The sequence below is a fragment of the Lepidochelys kempii genome, chromosome 4, assembly GCF_965140265.1.
Source record: "Lepidochelys kempii isolate rLepKem1 chromosome 4, rLepKem1.hap2, whole genome shotgun sequence".
Classification (NCBI taxonomy): domain Eukaryota; kingdom Metazoa; phylum Chordata; order Testudines; family Cheloniidae; genus Lepidochelys; species Lepidochelys kempii.
In genome coordinates, this window is record NC_133259.1 from 34,849,557 (window position 1) to 34,864,140 (window position 14,584).

The 14,584-nt window shown below is 38.9% G+C and overlaps 1 protein-coding gene across 22 annotated transcripts in view; it reads right to left on the reverse strand.

The window, feature by feature from the left end:
- CAMK2D (calcium/calmodulin dependent protein kinase II delta) overlaps positions 1–14,584 on the reverse strand; it is a 271,591-nt gene that overhangs the window by 13,330 nt on the left and 243,677 nt on the right. For all 22 annotated transcript variants that reach the window (XM_073340971.1, XM_073340962.1, XM_073340953.1 and 19 more), the window contains one exon: positions 3,884–3,959. In XM_073340971.1, the coding sequence (XP_073197072.1) occupies positions 3,884–3,959 (76 nt within the window). The remainder of the gene's footprint in view (positions 1–3,883; positions 3,960–14,584) is intronic.

Here is a 14,584-nt window from a genome sequence, read left to right on the forward strand (position 1 = left end):
GTAGATTGTGACCTCATCAAGCAGGGATTGGAATGCTGGCAGGACTGTAACAAACTATAATACACCCAGAAATCCATTTTGATGGTCTTTGGGTAGAAAAAGCAGAACCTTTATCTGTCTGCAAACAAAAAGAATAGTCTAGGAGATTTAGAAAATGATTTAGTCCTGTGTAGATAGAAGGCTAATGCCCTCCTGACACTGAGTGAGGAAGGTAGTTTCCACGTTGGAATTATGGTTTTTGGAAAGAAAACTTGTAGGTGAATGATTTGGTTCCAATGAAACTCAGAAGACACTTTAGGAAGAAACCTGGAGTGTAGTCATAAGGAAACTTTTTCCTTATAGAACACCGTAAAAGGAGGGTCTGCTATTAAGGCTTCAGTCTCTCTGACTCTGCAGTTGATGTAATAGCCACTAAGGAAACTATTTTCATAAACAAATACAGTAAGGAGCAAGTTACCATCAGTTCAAAAGGAGATTTCAGGAGACTTTTAGGAACCAAACTTAGCTCCCAAATTGGGGTGGGGACTTTCCATCAGTGGGAAGAGAGATTGCCCAGACTCTTCATATGAACCTTATGGTTGTAGGGTGAGCAAACAGATAGATCCCCTCAATAGTGGTGGAAAACCCAGTAAGGCAGCCAAATGAATCTTGAGAGAACCAAGTAATATTCAATGCAAGGGCAGCATTCTGGAGTTCACACTAGTGACTGAATCTTCTCCACTTCTGAAGGTATATCTTGTAGAATCTGTCTTACTATTTAATAATATCTGCTGTACTTCTGCAGAACAGACAGATTCTAACCCCGCAAACTATCAAGGAGCTACACCTTGAGGCAGAGAATGCTCAGATTGGGATGAAGCAGTTGACTCGCACTCTGGAAGAGAAGCTAAGGAATCATTAGAATATCTGTTGCTGGACAAAGAGCTAGGCTAAAGGAAACCATGCCTGCCTTGACCACATTTGGGCTATTAGAATAACTCTGGTGTTGTCCTGTCTAATTTTCTTCACCACTCTGAGAATCAGAGGCATCGGGGGAAAACACCATTAAACAGCTTCTTCATCCAAGTGAGGAGAAAGGCATCTCCCAATGGGACCTAAACCTCCCCTTGAAAAGAGCAGATGGAACTTTTTGTTCGAAGCTGTGACAGAGAGCTCCACTTCTGGAAATCCCCAAGTTTCAAGTATGCCAACAAGAACCTGGGAATCCAACTCCCATTTGTAATCGTGGGGGAAAAAACCTGCTGAGAGCATCAGCTGTGACATTTTACCTGCCCAAGAGATACGTTGCTGAAATTCTTATGCAATGTTTTATATACCAGTTCCATAACCTTATTGCTTTGGCATAGAGAGAAGAGGATCCATGTTTACTCTTAGAGCTGTGGAACTTTCCCGCTTCACTGGTACTGGAGAAGCCCTTCGTCTCAATGGTACCAAGCTTTGAGGATTAAGTCTCTGAGGCCGTTTACCTTGTCAAAAAGTGAAGTCTCTTTGAGGTGGGTTCCTTAAGAGGAAAATTAGAGCTCCTCTGAGGATATTCAGAGGAGGATTCAGGCTTTCCCTTTCTAGAAGAGTGTTGCTCTGAGGTTGAAGGGGCACAAGAGATCCCCAGGAACTGATGTACAGCGGAGTTCTCCTGACCTAGTTTCAAAGGGGAGTGAAGAGAGCAATCCATCATTAACAATTGCAGCTCGATTTCCCAGTTCTTCCAAGCCTTGGATTTGAGGGCTAAACGAAGTTACGCTTCTGTGGAATGTGTGACGCTTCCAGGGAGCAAACACAGTTAGAGTGTCCATCGCTGAGTGATACAGCCTCTCTACATGAGGCAACGTTTAAACCCTGATGAACTGGGTATGCCCCTCACAAGGAGGATTTCCCCAGAGGAAATAAAATGATGTTTCAATAGCCAATAACTAAATACTGCTACTAACAACTTAACTAGCTAAACTAAGTAGAACAAACTCAGCGAACAGGTGAGGCATGCACAATGCAAAGATGCTAAACTCCATCTCAAGCTGAGGCAATTGAGAAGGAACTGAGGGCGGTTCGCCCATACTCAATAAAGGGCATGAAGATATCAGCGGTGCATGCGTGGGCTGAATGGACACTGCTAATGAAAATCTCTGATCAAAGGTGCATAGGGTGCACATGCACCTGAAGTAGAGCACCCATGGGGACACTACTCAAAGAAGAACCACCCATTCCTGCCAACCTTTTTTTTTCCTTTCCAGATTTTCCTCTCTTATGGCAAGTAGAGCTGAGTTCATAAAGCTGATTTATTCCCATGGGTCTTGTTTTCCATGAATGATGGAAAACTTCTAATTGGAGACTTTTCCCACAAAATTACTATTTGTCATTTTAATGTCCACTGTTTTGACAATTAACACAAACAATAAAACAGCCCTCCCACTCTGAGATTTAAATGAGGTGGCATTCTATTTCTTTCATGATAACCCAGAACAAAGGTTCCTTATCCTCCATCCAGTTTGCCCTACTGCAGAGCATGCTTGACCTCAAAGGCATATGACCTCATGCAAATCAGCCTGCGAAGCAGAAATATGATGTATGTGAAATTCTGTGATCCATCGATAAACATGGGCATTAACATTTCTGTCTGCCTTGCTTTCCTATGCGTCATTCCAACAGGGAACATAAATTATAAACTGCATCATGCTGGAATGAAACACAACACATATAAGCATGAAGGATGAAACCTTGGTCCCAATGAAATCAGTGGGATTTCAATGGTCAGCATTTCACCTAAAATTTTCTTTCAGTGTTTGACCAGAAGATAAATTTTCAAAGTCATAAATGGAAGTTAGGGCATCTAAATCCTACTGGAAGTCATAGGACTTAGATATTCAGCTGTTACTTGTGCCTTTGAAAATCTCCCCCACGATCTGTTAAGTCTGAAACCAATGTTGCTCCCAATGTTTAAATGGTAATTTAATTTTGGTTAGATGTTTCTAAGGCTTGAGTTTTGCCATGCTGCAAAACAGAAAAGTTTTGAGCAAAGTTCCATTTGACATTTTTGTACAACAGTTTATGTAACAGTCAAAGGATATAAAGTGCTCAGACCAGGTAAAGGCACATTACTGGTAATCTGTCACTGTCTCATAGGCGTATTACTTCCCTATTTCAACTATTCTAGAACCTTTAGCTTTTCATGAGCTGAAATAGTGTCTTTAGCTCTAGACCTTTAACTTTAAACAAAATATAATTCGTTTTTGTTCCAAATACATTTTAATGGGTTGGAGTAAAAAAATAACAGAACTAGCTATAAGGTTAATTGAAAAACGGAATACCTAAAATGAGTTATTTAAGCAGAATTTTTTGGGGTCCTGAACAGAATTTCTGAAGTAAGAGTGGTGCAACACACAATGGGAAGCGAGAGAGTGCAACACACAGCCGGAGAGAGGTAGGAGAAGGCCAAAGTAAGTGCTTGGGTCTTGCAAATTCACACCCGGGCTTGCTATGTACTAGCTCTCCATGTAAATGAGCCAAAAGTCCCAAGTGGCGTTAATGTATTACAGTGCAACAGATGAATTCTGGTGATTGTGAACCTCTGCTTATACTGAAATCTTTCTGACAAAACAACTTTCCAGTATATTTTGATCTTGATTCTTAGATTTTAAATCATGAGCATTCTCTCCTCTCTGCCTGATGAAAGAGATCACTGCATATGTTATGTAGCGATAATGGGTCTGATTCACTATGGTGTTATTCCATGTTTATCGTAATATAACGCTACTGAAATCTACTGTTATACCAGTGTGTGACTTGTGCATTACAGCCGTGAATCAGGTTCTGTTTCCTCAGGGCCTACAAGCATGAACATTTTTATACTTTTATCTCATCTTGTCTCTTGCAAAATGAGTCAACTTACGTGTAAGCTTCAAAGTCCCCATTGTTGATAGCTTCAATCAGCTGCTCAGTAACCTTGATAATCTCCTGCTTACGAGCTAAAGAAAGGATAAACAGACAAAAATACAACAAAACATGAGATGGGAACAAAAGTGGAAAGTGACAGCACAAAAGACTGTCAGACTAAATAACAAAGACAAGGACATTTACATATTTCCCTGATCAGTGTGACTGCCATTCATTCCATGATTCCACTTTCTTTTCTAGTACCATAGCCAGAAGTGTTAAATTACTCACTTTACAATATATTGGCCTTAGTGTATTTCTGTATTCATAAGGAAATAAAGCACATGATACATTTTCGACCTCGGTTCTGATCCACTTTCTCTCACTGAAGGATCTATAGATGTGTAAAAGCAGCCAATTGTCATATTATGAGCAATATTGTAATGATTCACCTATCTGGAATCTGGAGCTTGTAAGTGTGTCAACCTGATCTCAGAAATCTATGTTTACAATGTTCCAGAGTAACAACCGTGTTAGTCTGTATTCGCAAAAAGAAAAGGAGGACTAATTGGTTAGTCTCTAAGGTGCCACAAGTACTCCTTTTCTTTTTATGTTTACAATGAATTTTTCTCCACTTAGCCTTTGTTTTGGCCAAACACAAAAAGGCAGGGTGCCAGCACTTCCTTAAATGGCACACTGCCTTTAATAGTAGAGATTGAACCATGAGAAATTAAGAACGTAAGAACAGCCAGACTAGGTCAGACAAATTATCCATCTTGCCTAGTATCCTGTCTCTGACAGTGGCCAGTGCCAGATGCTTCAGAAGGAATGAACAGAACAGGGCAATTCTGAATCATCCATCCCTTGTTTAGTCCCAGCTTCTGGCAGTTGGAGGTTTGCAGACACCCAGAGCATGGGGTTGAGTCCCTGACCATCTTGGTTAATAGCCATTGATGAACCTATCCTCTATGAACTTATTTAATTCTTTTTTGAAACCAGTTTTACTTTTGGCCTTCACGACATCTCACAGCAATGTGTTCCACAGATTGACTGCACTGAGTGAAGAAGCACTTCCTTTTGTTTGTTTTAAACCTGCTGCCTATTAATTTCATCATCTGACCTCTAGTTCTTGTGTTATGTGAAGGGGTAAATAAACTTTCCTATTTACTTGCTCCATACCGTTCATGATTTAATAGACCTCCATCATATCCTCCCCTTCGTCATCTCTTTTTGAAGCTTGAGCAGTCCTACTCTTTTTAATCTCTCCTTGTAAGGAAGCTGTTCTATACCCCTAATCATGTTTGTTGCCATTTTCTGCACGTTTTTCAATTCTAATACATCTTTTTTGAGATGGGGCAACCAGAACTGCACACAGTATACAAGGTGTGGGCATACCATGGATTTATATAGTGGCATTATATTTGCCGTTTTACTCTCTCTCTCTTTCCTAATGGTTCCTAACATTCTGTTAGCTTTTTGACTGCCACTGCACACTGACTTGATATTTTCAGAGAACTGTTGGTGAGGACTCCAAGATCTTTTTCTTGAGTGGTAACAGCGAATTTAGACCTCATTATTTTGTATGTATAGCTGGGATTATTTTTCAGAGTGCATTACTTTGCATTTATCAACACCAAATTGTATCTGCCATTTTATTGCCCAGTTTAGTGAGAGCCATTTGTAACTCTTCACAGCCAGCTTTGACTGAACTATCTTGAGTAATTTTATATTGTCTGCAACCACTCCTGAAATAAGCCCAAACCACTATTTAAGAGAAATTTAGTCCTGATACCATATCCAGATCTTCCTCTGCAGAGTCGCATTGATTACAGTAGGATCTATATGGATTCAACACAGATCTAACTGCAGCAAAGAGTCCTTCAGCTGTAAGCTCTGTGGCACAGTGAGTATGTCTATTATTATGTTTGTAAACATCTAGCACAGCAGAGTTACAGCAGATCTTTTGATGCTATCATAAACAAATATTAAAATAATAAAAATGCTTTATAAAAGACCAGTATTAAAACGGTTGTGTGTATGTGTGTGCACGTGTGTATTTTCTTTGATCAATGATGGAAGCCCCAGTAAGACTAAATGGTCACTCAGCTAGCAGGGCTAGTGGGTAGCATGGTGGGATACGGAAGATTTTTAAAAATAAAGAGAGGTTTCAGTTGCCTGATTTCTTGCAGGTAGCATGGATGAATTTGTATGGGGCGAGAACCCTGGCTTTGCTGACCAGCACTGGCAGGGTGCTCCACGTATACTGAATGATGCAGAAGAAAGTGTGGAGGCAGCTGCGGGAGAAGCATAAAAATGGGGCACTGAGGCTGGCATCATCAGCAGAGCAAAGATGATGGTGGGGTGATGAGAGAAGAGACAAGAGCAGTAGAATGAGGAAGGGTCTAGAAACTGAAGGACCAAGAAGTTTAAACCTGATGTGATGAAGAAAGGGGAGTGAGGGGAAGGACTCGAGGAGGGAGGATAACATGGTGAGTTGAGAGGGGAAGGAAGATGATGCCTGGAATCAGAAATCTTGTATGCCATGCCTAGTGTAAAAGTAATTGAACTAGAGATTTAACAATACATTAAGAAATGTAAATAATTACAAATTGTTAAATTAGGCAATAGAAAACAATATAGTTTTCTGTTGTTGGATAGACTATAATTGGTGGATCACTGTAAATAAGGCCAAGATCTAATGATATATGGTATTTCCCAGATGCAATTTACAGTAAACCCCAAGGACAGATCATAATTTATACTCAGCTGGTTGGTAATAATTTAGTGATAATTTTGTGTATGTTGATATTATTCTTTGTTTCACAATTAATTAATATCACATTTGATTTTACCAAAACATGCCCACAGCTGGATACAAGGTCATGTATATACAAAGTCATGCAAATTAAGTGGTGAACATCTGAATATACTCTGCATCATAATATACTACTAAGTGATCACAGGGGGCTTCAGGAGATGGTTTTTCAAGTGGGGAGCACTGTCAATGGTATGTCTTAGCATAATTCACTTTGGCAATGCTTAACTCATTCTCATCTGTCTGTGGCTTCAATAGCACAATCTAGAGCTGTGCAAAAGACAGAAGCTCAGTTTCACAAAGGATTTTCAGATTTTGAAAACTGGCTTCATTCTTCAGAGAAATGTGTCACAGGGTGGACCGGGCCCTTTAAAAGGGAACTGGTATGTCCCACCTTTGCCTCATTAACAGCATCACAATGGGGCCTAATAGAAGACAGCTGGTTTCCATAAAGAGCCAGAGAAGGAACTGGAAATAGGAAGATGAAGCTGTGGCAGAAATTGCAGTTAGCAGGAGGGAAGATTTGGGCTTAGAAGCTAGAGGGCCTTGGGGGCAGGGGAGGAATGGGGCGGGATTGCCTGCTGATCTCTCAAAGAGGGAGAATAGACAGCACTGGGAGAGTGATGAACTCTGTCCTGGGGAAGAAAGGACTCCAGGTAGGAAGCCCAGGGATTTCCTGCTGTGAAAAGCAGAGAAGGACTCTAGCTGGAAGGGATGGAGTGGCTCCTTGATAAAAAGTGGGTTGGACAGAAGAGGAACTTGGGGACTGGCAGAAGATGCCAGAGATGAACTTTTGAGACTTTGAAGACAGTTTGAATTGTTTGGTAATAAACTCAGCCCCCAAAGAGGGATAATTATTGGTCACAAGAGAGCCTCTAGTGGAGTTAGTGATTTAAGAAGCCCTGAGCAGAAGGGAAAATTGAGGCAGATTGCCACAGATCCACCGCTGGCCAGGGTAGGTGGCCCATCCTGTTACAAAAATAAACCAGAAAATGTGAAAATTCTCTGTGAAGAAACACAAAATGTTTAAAAAAGAGACTTTTCAAAATGAAAAACTGAAACATTTTGTTCCAAAAATGTCAAAACATTTCCCCCTCCCCAACTTTCCAAAATAAAATTCTGCTTAAACTGAAATGATTTTGTGAAGCATTTTGATTTCAATGGAACTGCACATTCTGAAGGAATATAATTCAGTTGAAGTTTCTCTGTCCCGCTCTAGTATGAACATTTGGCAAAACTACGCATCAGCTGATCTGCCCTCTGAGCACAAAGCATGTCCAATCAGCAAGCTCCACAGGCCAGCAAACGAGATTACGGAAACATTGTTGGCTCAAACAGCACAACTGCTTTATGTATTTCAGTACTAGTATCAATCCTTCTAGTGCTCTTCGCACTTGTGGAAAGACTTTTCAGCAAATAAAACTCACTGTAAGAAATTCACAATTCTATACTATATTGCTATACTATATATGTTGGTTACACACAAATATAATTGGTTTCAGAGTAGCAGCCGTGTTAGTCTGTATCCATAAAAAGAAAAGGAGTACTTGTGGCACCTTAGAGACTAACAAATTTATTAGAGCATAAGCTTTCGTGAGCTACAGCTCACTTCATCGGATGCATTCAGTGGAAAATATAGTGGGAGATTTTATATACACAGAGAACATGAAACAGTGGGTGTTACCTTACAGACTGTAACAAGAGTGTTCAGAAAAGGTGAGCTATGACCAGCAGGAGAGTGGGGGGGTGGGGGTGGGTGCTTTTGTAGTGATAATCAAGGTGGGCCATTTCCAGAAGTTTACAAGGACAGTAGGAGGGGAAATAGTTTTAATTTGTGTAATGACACATCCACTCCCAGTCTTTATTCAAGCCTAAGTTAATTGTATCCAGTTTGCAAATTAATTTCAATTCAGCAGTCTCTCATTGGAGTCTGTTTTTGAAATTTTTTTGTTGAAGAATTGCCACTTTTAGGTCCGTAATCGAGTGACCAAAGAGAAGTGTTCTCCAACTGGTTTTTGAACGTTATAATTCTTGACGTCTGATTTGTGTCCACACAACAAAAACACTAACCCAGGAACCTATCCTTGCAACAAAGCCCGTTGCCAACTGTGTCCACATATCTATTCAGGGGACACCATCATAGGGCCTAATCACATCAGCCACACTATCAGAGGCTTGTTCACCTGCGCATCTACCAATGTGATATATGTCAGCAATGCCCCTCTGCCATGTACATTGGCCAAACTGGACAGTCTCTACGTAAAAGAATAAATGGACATACTCCCCGCTCTCCTGCTGGTAAATAGGTCATCTTTCCTGAGCACTCTTGTTACAGTCTGTATGGTAACACCCACTGTTTCATGTTCTCTGTGTATATAAAATCTCCTCACTATATTTTCCACTGTATGCATCTGATGAAGTGAGCTGTAGCTCACGAAAGATTATGCTCAAATAAATGTGTTCGTCTCTAAGGTGCCACAAGTACTCCTTTTCTTTTTACACATACAATTGTACACGTACAAAAAAAAGTTAGATTTATTTCTATTCAGTGAGCTTATTGAAATGCAGCATCTACTGGCTCTCTATCAAATGTTCCTAAGACAAAAGTGCAATACAATTCAGAGTAGCAAAATTTGTTCCAGCAGTGCTTCTTCCTGTATGAAAAAAACTCAGATTCTCATGCCTTACTTATCTGAAAGCTGGAATAAACATTATGAAAAAACTACAGCTAAGAACAAATGTAAGCAACATGAAGTGTTTAGTAATTAAACTGAAACATAAGAAAAAAAAATCTCCACAGCTCATGGAATTCTACACAAACAGCAGACAATAGTAATTTTTGAAATATCACAAATCTTGCGTGTGTAAGAAGGGAATAATAGATATAAGAACTGGTTCAGAGTATATACATATAAATGTTTAAAATTGTTTATAATATAACCAGAATCCAGGGTGGGCAGAGGCAGTTTGGGAAGCAGGGGAAAATAGGAGACTGGGAGGGATATAGACTTGGGGGAGGTACAGGAAACATGTCATGGAGCTGTGCTTCACCTCAGAGTTGGGGAAGGCAGGAGATTTGATAGATGTGGAGAAGGAGATGTAGTGGCATAGAAGACGAGATGAGTTATCAGTGAGAGTGCAGAGAACTAGCTGATGTGGATATTGGTTGGAGCATGGTTTTACTCTTGCAGACCTTATGAATCAACCTGATTTTAACTTTTGGCACTCATTAAAAGTCAGAGAAATTCTGAAATAAAATTTCATTAAAAAGTTAAGGTTGCATTTTAGTGGAGACTACCTAACATGTGCTCTCCATGACCCTCCAATTTTTTTTTAACATTCAAATACACTTCAAAAAACAAATAGTAAAAAACCTGTAAATGAACAGATAAGGCAGTAAGACAGCTAACAAATTCCCCTCTGCCATATAATTCTTCATCACTCTATCACCATACTCAGTTTATGCTCCCTACCAAACTTTAATTTAACTTCATTCTTTTGTTTTGTTTTCTAATCGAAATATACTATTTGCTGCACACTGATGATTTTATATCTGTATATTTTTGGGGAAATGTGCAGTAAAGATTTCAGAAAAAGTATAATCCACGATATATTAAGTCATGTTGGAGTTTTATAAATTCTCTCAGTACAATATGCTGAAGGAGTAGAAGAATGCTTTTATGCACAGAACTGGAATGGATGAGCTCTTTGGTGTTATGCAGAGTGTTGATCATAAGGTGCTGTGAGGTTATATAAGTGTACTGACCTTGAAAGTGCTTAAATTATATTCACTGTATCGTGCAATGCCTAACATATGTAATAGGCTTTTATTTTTTGTAAAGATCAATCGTATAATATATCAGTGGTATGGCTTAAAAAGTTGAGACCTACCACAGAGAAAGGGAAAGTTTTCCCAGGAGGAGAGGCTACTAAGGACTGCTAGTGAGGTCCAGTAACAAGGAGCCTGAGGCAGTGGCTAGCCTTTCTGTCCATCCCCCACACCTTGTGTGGGGACAGACTGACACTATAGGCAAGGGGCCCCGGAGGGCTGCTCCCAGACAGTGATCTGTGGTGGGACCGGGAGTGCTGCCAGGGACTAGAAGTAATTGGACTCAAGAAGGACCATGGGAATAAGTTGAACTCTCATCAGTAACAGAGAAATTGCCCAAGAGTGGGGGCTCCTGTAGGAGACTCAGGGCAAGAGACTCAAAAAGAGACTAAGACCGAGCCAAGGCTGAGTGTCGGCTGACTGCAGACCTGTGATCTGACTTCAATATATAATCTACACAGTATATAATATAAAGCATAGTCAGTTAAGGGATTGTGGTACCAGTATTTCACACAAACGTGACCTTTATTTTAGCGCGTGGGCAGGCATATGATGATTACAAAGACATTTCTAACAAAAATATTTTGAAGTCAAGCTAAAATGGATATCTAATACAACGGAATGAAGGGAATATGTTACAATTTTGGCTGAAATTATTAGAGCATTTAGCATTATAAAAACATTAATCCCAGTACATGCATCAATTCTTGTTGATTTATTAGACTCTGGCCACATTTTACAGGGATGTATTTTACATCTACTCCATGTTTGACAATCTACTGGTATACAAGCTATGCAAAGAGGGTCTTGGAGAGCACCGCACCGGAATCTTTCAGATTAATGAAATTTATGTACTAATGGAACAAGGTAATGCAGAAATAAATCAGGCCTACAGAGCCCCACGCAAGAACACACTATTTTTGCATCAAACTAAGGAAATGTGAATACATATTAAGGTCACTCTATAGAAATAATCAATATTTTAGTATGCTAATCACAACAAAAAGGAATGGAGAGAAAAATCTAAGAAGAGTTAAGCATAAAAAATACCCGTTGACATGTAAAAATGAAGACTGCTAGTTTACCCACAATGGGGTACCTGTTCAAACCGATTAATGAGAAATGCATGCAGAACCCTTGCTAATTGGATGAGCACAACACTGCTGATGCAATGGTTTAAAATTGTGGACAATGTGCTTTGTGCTGCAACAGTAATAAAAACAAAACAAAAAAACTCTTAAAACATGCTCCCTCACAGGTTAATAACACTTATTTTTTTATTAATACTCCAGATGACTGACTATATAATTACTGTGCTGGAACTGTTATTACCCTGATTTCACATAACTGGGTGTCCTGTGGTTTTATTGTTCCTTGGCATACTCCTGTTAACGTAAAGTACCTCTGAGAGCAGTAATTATTATGAAGCCAAAAATAAAGGTCATCGTCATGTACTTTCTAGTCTTATAGAAAATAGCTGCGTATCAGTTATGTGCCATACAGAGGCAGCTTGTTAATTCACATTAATACCTGAGGGATCCATTTCAGATTATCAAATTAGCAAGCAAACAGTCTGTGCCCTATGAACAAAATCGGGGGCAGTATATCACACTCACTTGCCTCCAATATTCTTATGAAGATAAAACTTTGAAAATGACTTATCCCAGTGCTCTTTACAATAGACCTTGGGACACTCTGTGCTATCCATTTTAAAGCAGAACACTCTTCATTGAGCTCAGTGGGGAGTTCTGCTTAAAAATAGATGGAATGATGTGGTCTAGGTTAATTTGTAATAAAAACTGGATCGCAACAACCAGCAATTTGAACAGTTAAAATGTACAGTTAATAGTACTTTTGTACAGTACACTGCAGAGTTTGCTGGAACAAAATATTACCGATTTTGAAAACACAAATGAAATTGGAGGCAAAAGAGAGAAAACACTCTAGTATCATTCACTGAAAAGAATAGGTATAGAAAAACACATCAGATGTCATTCTGTTGTGCAGCACGCATTACTGCCCACAGATCTAGAGACAGATCAATAGTCAAGTGCTACAAAGCATTTTCAGGGGCTAACCGTTCAAATTTTAAGTTGCTCTGGCTGTTTTATACTGCTTTTAAGGTTAATTTCTGCAAATTATTTACAAGAAAGAAAAAAGATGTGATAGGTGAACATCTACTCAGTATCAATTATTGCTCAGCTGTATAAGAAACATATTTGCAAAATATTGTACAAAGACCATGCATACCCACGTTTGTAATCCACATAGGGACCATCCCTCAAAGAAGAAGGCCCTGATTCAGCAAAGCACTTAAGCACATAAGTAAGTAGGTGTGTAAGTGCTTGTCTGGATCAGAGCCTAAGGACCTCATCCAAAGCCCAAAGAAATTAATGGAAAGACTTCCATTATCTTCAATGGTATTTGTATCAGGATCTAAAAGAATCTTGTATTAAATTCCTTATTTCTAGAACCTTTCTGGTGACAACTTAAATTGATCAGTAATGTGTCCTTTACCACAAATTGTGAAAAATATTGTAGTTAAAACTCTGGAACTTATTTTAAAAAAGATTTTAAAAGTTTACACTGTAGCCTTAGGTTTCAGAGTAACAGCCGTGTTAGTCTGTATTCGCAAAAAGAAAAGGAGTACTTGTGGCACCTTAGAGACTAACCAATTTATTTGAGCATGAGCTTTCGTGAGCTACAGCTCACTTCATCAGATGCATACCGTGGAAACTGCAGAAGACATTATATACACACAGAGACCATGAAGCCTTAAACATTCTAAAAGTTGTTTTGATTTACTGTATGCCCATTCTAAACACTTAAGCTGTCATCTTAAGAATAATACTCCTTTCTAGCACCTGCTGTTCCTAACGATTCACTCCGATTCACCATCTTATGAATTGATTGGTTTCTGAGATTGCTGATTCTTCTCAGCCTTCCCCATCACCCTTCAGGGGAAATAAATAAATAAATAAATAAAAATCTACAAGTCTCATTGCTTGTCTAATGAAAACCCAATGCATCATTTCATAATAGACATATATCTGAAAAAGTTATGCCAGCTAATCATTTTTCCATTTAATAATGACATACAAGATCCAATACAATGAATGCTTTATCTCTCATATCTATCTTTATCTCTCATATCTCATATCAGATCTCATATCTCTAACCTCTATCATATTATTATGTTAAACTTTTTGTCAAATTCAGCAAATATGATGTCACTTTGTACACGTTACTGTAGTCACTTTTGAAAAGTCTATCTGCTAACAGTTACCACACAGTTAAGTTAATCTCTCTCTTATGTGGAAACTTTTTTTTTTGAATGGCAACCACTCTATAGTCTCAAAAAGAAACGTATAATGGTGAATTGCAGCTATAGCGAGTTAACACTAAGTTTCTACTGAGATTCCTTAATGTGTTATATTAACCACAGACCTGGCTTACTGTCTCAAGAAATAATGTTTAAATGCATTAACAATGTCAAAGCATCTTATGGTAACTGAGACATTAATATGATTTGTATACACTTTTTATATAAATTGTACTCCCACCTTATGACTCTCTAAATTCACTCTGAACTGTATCTTTGGTCTCAGTTTTATAATAGAATAAATGATAATACTCTTTGCTTCTATTATGCCTTCCTTTTAAATATCTCAAAATGCTTTAAAAACAACAATGAAATGTATGCTGTAATAAAAATAACCAATATTCCCATGAAATGAGGTGTTTGCCCCATTTTTACAGATGGGAAAACTGAAGTGTGGTGCAAGAAAAGCCAAGACTAGAAGCCAGAACTTTTAATTTCCAGAGCTATGCTTTAGCCACAGGTCAATCCTTCCTCTCCATTTTCTTTCTTTCCAACCCCACTACCATTCATAATGCTATCTACCCTGGTCTTGTATGTAACGGTAGATGAGATCCTAACAAGTTTTACCATACCATACTCCTCTAGCATCCTTCCTATCTATTAGATGGAAACTGTAGGTTATAAAGAAACCCACACTATTATCCTTACCTGTATGCATGGGCTGGTCCAGACAACAGAGTACACTGTTCTA